Genomic DNA, 9,332 nt, shown 5'->3' with positions numbered 1-9,332 from the left:
TACATACTTTTGGCCAATAAACCCAGTGATATCAGCGTTGGTTGATGTTTGAAAAACCTCATATGATGTTTGAAAAATGTATTTTATGTATATTTCATAATGGGGGAAAAAATATTAAGGGTGTAACTATTAAAGGTTCAATTCACAATTTTGAAATCACAATCTGACTCTCATAATACTACAAATTAATCTTGTCACGGTACCAACATTTTAGTTGTCCACCAATAACATATGTGAAAATAAAAATATTAAGTACATTAAATCAATATAATTAAGCTAATAATAATTAATTAATACTTTAAAACAGTATGTAGCCTTCAAATATGTTTCACTTAAGTAACATTGTTTTAAAAAGGTCAAATGAAAACTCATACAGAACAAATGATAAGTATATTAATCAGCATTTACACTCCGAGATCTATTGACATCAGATATTATTATTATTATTATTATTATTATTTGTCCCATCCATTGCTATGTTATCACTGTGGCAATCATCACAATTTCTGATTCAGATTTAAAATTTAAATATGATTTAAATACGGTTAATATGTGTGTTCATTCAAATAACGGTTTTTCTATGAATTAACTAGAACACAGTCCATTTCTACTCTGCTTTTCCTTGGGACATGCAGGGATTTTCCCTGCTTTACATACTTTTGGCCAATAAACCCAGTGATATCAGCGTTGGTTGATGTTTGAAAAACCTCATATGATGTTTGAAAAATGTATTTTATGTATATTTCATAATGGGGGAAAAAATATTAAGGGTGTAACTATTAAAGGTTCAATTCACAATTTTGAAATCACAATCTGACTCTCATAATACTACAAATTAATCTTGTCACGGTACCAACATTTTAGTTGTTCACCAATACCATATGTGAAAATAAAAATATTAAGTACATTAAATCAATATAATTAAGCTAATAATAATTAATTAATACTTTAAAACAGTATGTAGCCTTCAAATATGTTTCACTTAAGTAACATTGTTTTAAAAAGGTCAAATGAAAACTCATACAGAACAAATGATAAGTATATTAATCAGCATTTACACTCCGAGATCTATTGACATCAGATATTATTATTATTATTATTATTATTATTTGTCCCATCCATTGCTATGTTATCACTGTGGCAATCATCACAATTTCTGATTCAGATTTAAAATTTAAATATGATTTAAATACGGTTGTCACTCCAGAAAGTTTGCAATGTTTAATAATTAGCAATAAAAACAATAATGACTTTTACGTAATACCTAATACTAATCAGCACAACCTTCATCTGTGACTCCACAATAACTCAACCTGTAGAGAACAATGACACTCTTCAGTCTCTCAGTTCAGGATCTACAGAAACTTCACGATTAACAGATCCAGTCTAAAGCCTTGGCAACTTTCATGTATCTTTTATGTTAAAGACAAAAAAATAATTAAAATAAAGATACTATATATGCTAAAATAATTAATAATCTATTATATAAACAACAAACTATAAAAGTATAATATACAGTACAGTTGATCATTTTACTGGGAGAGAACCATATGCACAAGAAAAATGGTCTCTTTGTAAACCATAATAAGTATAAACCAGGATTTAGCTGCTGAAAGATGATGTGAAATCTCAGTTATTGTTAGTCAGATGCACTGAATTGTGATTGTGTCTCAGATGCAATCAACTGAAACTGTGGTCCTGTTTTCACTTCACATTTAAATGCATTCAAACTTTATTATGTTGAGAAAAAACACAGACTACGAATGATATCTCATCCATTCACTTCCTTCCCCGCTCACTCGTAAGTAGACTCATTTATTCAATCATATTCGAGCATCACACTCGCGCTCCTGCTAAAGTGATGTAGAGTGATGAAATAAGAGAACTGGGTCTATATGAAATCAGAACACAAGGCTCACAGAAGATCTGTGTCTGTAAATGTGGGAACTAAATGGTCATACAGTGAGAATAATAAAGGAACAGCGTTCTTCAGGAAGTTCCTGGTAAATCTCGTTTGTCCACATGGATCTCCAGTGGAAGGTCTATCTATTGTTTGTAACTCATTTATCTTCATCATTAATATTCATATGCCTTGGTTAGCTGTGCTTTCTCCTGCACAGCACTGTTGTGACTTGCTGACTGCGTGTGCATTTATAGTCTTACTATTGTACTATTCTCTGAAATGACATTTAGTAGTGGTTTGGTGAATCATATAGTCAACATTAAATTACACATTTTCTATTCAGGATATTTAATTAAACGAGGATGCTTAATTAAGGTTTAATTAAAAGACGACTCAGTTACAACTCAAGACAAGGACTACAGTAAGTATGCAGCTCTTATTACATTACTTCTCACCATTTCAAAATTTAAGAAATATACACTCTTTCTTTACATTTTTGTTAGTTTGCCTGTTCACCCAACAAACAACAGAGTATGACCATTCAACAATATTTCATCAGCCTCTTAAAGTTTAAAGAATATAACGTTAAGTAACATAATTGTTGTATATAATATTTATTTCTGTTTAATTCACTGACAATCTGTACACATTTATTATATAAATACTACATAAAGGACCTGAATTTCAGGCAATTTTATTTTCTCTTGCAATGTTCATAGGTTAATTAATATTACTATACAAATACTTGTTTTTTTATTTAAAAATGTTTTGTTTTACTCAGCAATAGACAAATACTTATGAATTAAAAGTGCTTTTTTTACCAGCTTATGTGTACTTGTATAATATGTACGGTGACGCATTGCTGCCGCACACATATTATTTTTTCCAATCAATTATGTCGTTAAAACGACATCTTTTCTCGTTAAAACGTCATCTTTTCTCGTTAAAACGACATCTTTTCTCGTTTTAACTAGATGTTTTCTCGTTATTATAGATAGGCTGGATGGTAGATTATGTGAGCGAGCTAAGCACTGCACGCGCTGCTGTAGCTACAGTCTGACAGAAACCAGGATCTGCACGCTGCTGAAATGATTGAAATACACTCTTTTAAATGTATTTTAATGTAATGGTTTTAATTGCAGCGGCATGTTTATTAGGATTAATCTCCAATCTGTCTACAATATAGTGCTATCCAATAACTGCACTGACCCATGACTCCTTTAGGCTATGATCAGATCAAAACTGGGCTTCATATTTCTTTATTTGAATGACTGAAGTATGTTATCAACAAATCGAAATACGAAAAAAGAAATAAAGAGATTTTCTAATAGGCTAATAATAATGATAATTATAATTATTATTATTATTATTATTTTGTTCTGTTTGGCAAACGAAAATTAGATTTTTTTGTATTTTTTGTTCGTGGGTTAAAAAATGAGCTTGCTATTTGTCCTTTCTCTCAGCCTGTCTTTACTGCCTACACTGATCTGACAGATCCTGGTTAGGATTAATCTCCAATCTGTCTACAATATAGTGCTATCCAATAACTGCACTGACCCATGACTCCTTTAGGCTATGATCAGATCAAAACTGGGCTTAATATTTCTTTATTTGAATGACTGAAGTTTGATTTAACAACAAATCGAAATACGAAAAAAACGTTCTGTTTGGCAAACGAAAATTAGATTTTTTTGTATTTTTTTTCGTGGGTTAAAAAATGAGCTTGCTATTTGTCCTTTCTCTCAGCCTGTCTTTACTGCCTACACTGATCTGACAGATCCTGGTTTCTGTCAGACTGTAGCTACAGCAGCGCGTGCAGTGCTTAGCTCGCTCACATAATGTACCATCCAGCCTATCTATAATAACGAGAAAACATCTCGTTATTACGAGAAAAGATGTCGTTAAAACGACATAATTGAGTGGAAAAAATAACATGTGTGCGGCAGCAATGCGTCACCGTAAATATGTATGCAGTATATTTAAAATAGTTTCATTCATCATTTACAAAAAACTCAAAAAAAAAAAAAAACACAAAAAAAAAAATGAAAGTTAGTCTCATAAACTTCTGAAATCGTGAAGTGAATGTGGATGAATCCATATAGCCTACAATATTCTTTGAAACGCTTAAATAGAGGTTCTTTCCACATCTTTGCAGTCAATGTTGCCTTTAAGTTGCACTGTTCGCTCTAATTATAAAAAATGTGATGTACACGAGAAAAGCGGTCTAGCAATGTCAATGTGCACTTCTGCTGGCACCAAGACAATTTACAGATGTATAAACCACGTTTTAGAAAGATTTAAGATTCTTTGAAGACTGAAAGTTAACATCACCACTGAAGAACTGTGCTACAATCCTACTTTAAATTAACCAATACATTATTTTGCCAACAAAACTTTGGTCAAACGTATGTATTTTATGTAATGGAGAAATCTAACACACTGGCGAGCTACTCAATGGGTGCTCAGCCAAACACAGCAACATCTCTCAGTTCAGACCTGCTTCTACATGTGTTTTGAGGAGGTTAGTTTCAATATCATAGAACATGTCAGAACTGTTTCATTCTTTTGTAAATACCCCAAATCATCAACACACATCTGTATGATATAAAGCAGCTGTTTTTAGATCATCCACTCAACCTATAATATCTTATAGTATTTTACAATTGTGTCAAACACTTTGGAAAGAATGAAATGAAGATTAAAACAGCATCCTTTTCTATTAACTGACAGAACACTTTCTTTATGACACAGTTTTGGTTTTCATTTTGTTCATAATCAACAAAGGAGCAAAATGTAGGAGGATGCTGACAGATTTATATCATCTTACCAGAGTTTCTCCAGTTTACAGCGAGGATCCTTCAGTAGATCAGAGAGCCGCTTCACTCCTGACGCTCCTAGTTTATTTCCAGACAGACTCAGTTCTCTCAGGTGTGAGGGGTTTGATCTCAGAGCTGAAGCCAGAGCAGCACAACCTTCATCTGTGACTCCACAATAACTCAACCTGTAGAGAACAATGACACTCTTCAGTCTCTCAGTTCAGGATCTACAGCTCAGATCAGCAGCAACTTCACGATTAACAGATCCAGTCTAAAGCCTTGGAAACTTTATATTAAAGGGGTGTTTTTTTCTCTCATCTGTATAAGATATAAAAACACACTGAAAAAATGCTATAAGATATGAATCATTAACTGTTATGGATAATGATTATAATGTGTATTATTTTTATTACTGTTGTCCCTGGCTACAGATTTCTTATACAGCTGTGCTAGTTTTATTTCATATACTTTATGAGCTTACTTAAGATAATTACCATTTAAATCAATGTTTCATGAAGAAACTCACACACACAGTGAGTAAATGATGACAGAATTGTCATTTTTGTGTAAACTATCCCTTTAAGCGTCACTTATAAAATGCTTTGAAATCATCCTCTTTTGTTCACCCAGAACTCTTCAAACTTGGTCAGAATGACGTCAAGACATGGCTGATTTTGTTAAACCTGTCATGTCAAACATATCAAACCTTAATACTCTTTTCATGTGTTTTTGAGGCTCTTAGCATGCTTAAAAGTTCACGAATCTCTAGTTGTCAGCCTCTAAACATTGGCAAAGCCTAAACTATTGCCGTTGAGCAAGGGCTCTTTATCGCCTTCCAATCAACAGGAAATCAGCTATTTTGGTTTGAATTTGATTTTCATTTTTTAATTGTAGGCGCTTATTTTAAAATACTCCTTTGTGATTCATGTGAGTCACACATTGAGGATGTGAAGCTACAACTGGATTTTGTACTTGAACGATGTGGCCATGGTGAGGGAATGCCGTCCAGCTGGCATGAGGAAGTGCACACATTAAAATGAATAAAATAATCCTCTAATATTTACCCACTTAACGCTGTCATTTTTTAATAAATGTTGTTTTTGGTATGAAATTAATGTACTACATACAATAATATTTATTCTTTGGTGTTTTTTGTGTTGAGGATAATTTATGGTGTTAAACAATATTCATTTTTTAATCATACACTATTTATTTCTAGATAAATTAATACATTAAAAAACACATTTTGTTCTATTTTTTAATTAATGCAGTAAGTGAAAGTTAAAAATAGACAAATCTGGTTAAAGGATATAAATAAATTCAAATTTAGTACCGTAGTATAACCACTATAGTATATAGCACTATATTTATAAGTTTGTGCAATCCCTCTGTGCTGAGAGCAGTGTTTTTAGACATTATTATTTTTATTGTGTTGCACTTTGATACCGGTAAACATTTTCAAACACAACACTCTAAAAAAATCACTGATGTGTTCTGGTGCAGTTATATTCAAAGCTTCACTATTATTCGAGAGAAGCTGCACAGATGCAGGTAATTCACACACGCACAATATCTCTCTTCACATTGACTGGTTCTTTGCCTCCACATCATATATTAAAATCATTTATTACACAGCGCTCAGGAATACTGGATTCTGATTGGTCAGTCACAACATTGCTATTTCCTGATAATGACCGTTGTCAATAGCAACACTATATAGCAGACCACTGTAAGGCTGGGAGAACCTCAGACAGGCTTCTTTAATCTTCTGAGAAACGGGAGGAAACTGCAGGAAAACTTCTTTCTATCCTGTCCCTTCCTTCACTCCTCTTCCTTCCCTTCACTGATCCTTTCCTTCATCAGTTCTATACAAATGCATCACATGCTATTTTGCATTTCAGTCATCAGTTTATATAAAAATGAAATCAGAGGACTACAGTATTAATAGCACTGTCATGTTGTTTGTGTGTGAATTGTTTGTTTGTCCGTGTGTGTGTGTGTGTGTGTGTGTGTGTGTGTGTATTTTGAGACTTTCCTGCCAGCACTCTACTCCCGTGTGGGTCCATCGTACTCTTTAGCAAATTAGATGCGAGCTTACCATTCAACCAATCATAACCTGCTCAGAGCGCTAGACTCATGATGAATGACTTCAAACAGAAAAGAAGCCAATCAATGTCCTCATAATGTGTTATAGGTCACAGATCCACAAACTTCTTTGGTCTCTCTACTCCCGTGTGGGTCCATCGTACTCTTTAGCAAATTAGATGCGAGCTTACCATTCAACCAATCATAACCTGCTCAGAGCGCTAGACTCATGATGAATGACTTCAAACAGAAAAGAAGCCAATCAATGTCCTCATAATGTGTTATAAGTCACAGATCCACAAACATTTTACTTCACTTGATATCCCAGTGTTCATTCACCATGCTTGAATGCAGGGGCATAAATTTCATCTATCAGTAGGGGGGGACAGTAAACATAAAATTTCTCAAGAGCAATTTTTGAAGGGGACACAATAATACAGGTAAAACAATTCTATTGCCAAACGATCCTTGCTTGTTACCTTAGCTCGTAGCTTACGCATAATAATTACCTCTCTTTCAAGAGCTGACAAATCATCATAACTGTATTTCACCCGTGGCCAGGGAGAATACAAAATTTACATATTCAATTGGTAATATACACTGACATCAACTTCTCGCTGGCCGAGTAGCTGATAAAAGTATAAACTATTGAAAGTCAAAGTCAGTTTTGATCAGGTGGACCTCGAATTCTCAGATCGAGTTCTTTTAAAACCTGAGCTAGAAATAAACCTGAATGAATTAATAATGATTAATTCCCTTACAACTAAGTAAAATTATTACAAATTGTACTTGTAAGAACAAATATACACAGAGGAAAGCCTTAGTGCGGTCGTGTCCGTTGTAGACATTACTATCCGTCAAGCAGGTAATATTATTACAATCATAGCGGACTCATCGAAAAATACACTGGCATCATCTGTATTAAAGGAAAAATAAAATAGCCTTTATAGCCGAGTTCCACAACTATTGACCGGACTTGTGTGTGTGTGTGTGTGTGTGCGTGTGCGTGTGTGTAGGTGATGTAAAAGAGGAAAGCAGGCATTTGGACCAAAGCACTGCGAGGCAAGGGAGGGGGAGACTCAAAATGTTTCTAAACTTAAAATGCATTTTTGCCCCATTTGCATTGTTTTACTTACAAAGTTATTTAAAGTATAAAACATTGTTATTTACACAGCGTGGTTTTTAATCATATTTTTAGGGGGGAAAACCCTCAGATGGGCGGGCCCTGTCCCCCCTGACCCCCCCGGGATTTCCGCCTATGCTTGAATGATAATGTAAAGTCTTAATTTCAGTTCTAATTAAACTGCAAAGATCATCAACAGCCTCAGATTATTGTTGTCAACATTCACTCTGTACAAAAGCAACCATTGATGATATTTGATATTTTGAACAGAATAACCACACATTAATATTCAGTCATGTCTGCTCCGGTTTACTTGCAATCCCAGATCTTCACTAAACAGCATCCTTTAGAACTTTTAGTCCAAAAGTGTGCACATTTGGAAACATTCCAATATGTAATTATGTATTTAAACATTTACTTCATATATTTCTGTAGACAGAATCATCACTATTATTTTATGCAATCTGATGAACATTAGTGGCTTCTTGTGTTTTCAGCAGATTTATATGCATGTAATCAACACATAAAAAGGGGTCCTATGTTCCCAGGATTCATGCTCTCCAGTGTAATGGTCTGTTAACACATTTATTAATTCACTTGATGTTGAGAAGGTACATTATGGAAGACTGAAATTAAATAATTTGGAAAGTTGATGTAGATATTCAGTGCAGTTGGCTTAGTTATCCTTATGATCATATGATAATTGAAACTTTGAGTGATTAGAACATACTGTATAGCCTGAGGAACATAGTTATGTGTTTCTCATGAGCAATATAAATCTGGGGGAAACTAAAGCAACTATGTTGGCTATGTGTCTAGTCAGAATGACTCGTGAGCAGCAATCTTTTTATTTTGGGTATGTCATTTATTTATGGGCCTTAGGTCCAATTAAGAATGGAGCAGATTGAGTAAGTGATTTATGTACCTCTCTGCCAAAATAGAGTCTGCAAGAGAAGGCGTTTAGTCATATTGCGTATATGGTGCACAAAGCTGTGCTCCTTGAGTCCTGTACTCTCAGCGGGTTATGATTGGTTGAATGATAAGCTGACATCTGATTTGCTAAAGAGTATGAGGGACCAGGAAAGATTCAAAATATATACACACACACACACACACACACACACACACCCAAGGCAATTCACACGTGTGCATATATTTTGCATAAATTTAGAACAATGCTTACATAATAAAATTGTCAAAATCTTTTGAACAAAGATTAAACAAAATCATCAACACAAACTTTTTAGATTTTTATTTAGTTTTTGTGTTTATTTTGTTCATTATTGATCATAGAAAGAAAACGGGAGAGGATGTTTATATAATCTTACCAGAGTTTCTCCAGTTTACAGCAAGGATCCTTCAGTCCATCAGAGAGCAGCTTCACTCCTGACGCTCCTAGTTTATT

General features: G+C 33.9%; 1 protein-coding gene across 1 annotated transcript in view; it reads right to left on the bottom strand.

Moving 5' to 3' along the window:
• Nucleotides 1-4,877: 4,877 nt before the first annotated feature.
• Nucleotides 4,878-9,332, bottom strand: part of LOC107575524 (protein NLRC3-like) — a gene marked incomplete at its 3' end in the record, with an annotated part of 16,751 nt that continues 12,296 nt past the window's right edge. Inside the window, exon 3 of the mRNA XM_016261885.1 lies at nt 4,878-4,904. Coding sequence (XP_016117371.1) covers nt 4,878-4,904 — 27 coding nt within the window. The remainder of the gene's footprint in view (nt 4,905-9,332) is intronic.

This window comes from Sinocyclocheilus grahami, unplaced genomic scaffold (assembly GCF_001515645.1).
Source record: "Sinocyclocheilus grahami isolate Dianchi unplaced genomic scaffold, SAMN03320097.WGS_v1.1 scaffold2691.1, whole genome shotgun sequence".
In the NCBI taxonomy this organism is placed as follows: Eukaryota; Metazoa; Chordata; class Actinopteri; order Cypriniformes; family Cyprinidae; genus Sinocyclocheilus; species Sinocyclocheilus grahami.
Note: the sequence above shows the minus strand (reverse complement) of the source record. Positions and strands in the feature narration are given on the sequence as shown.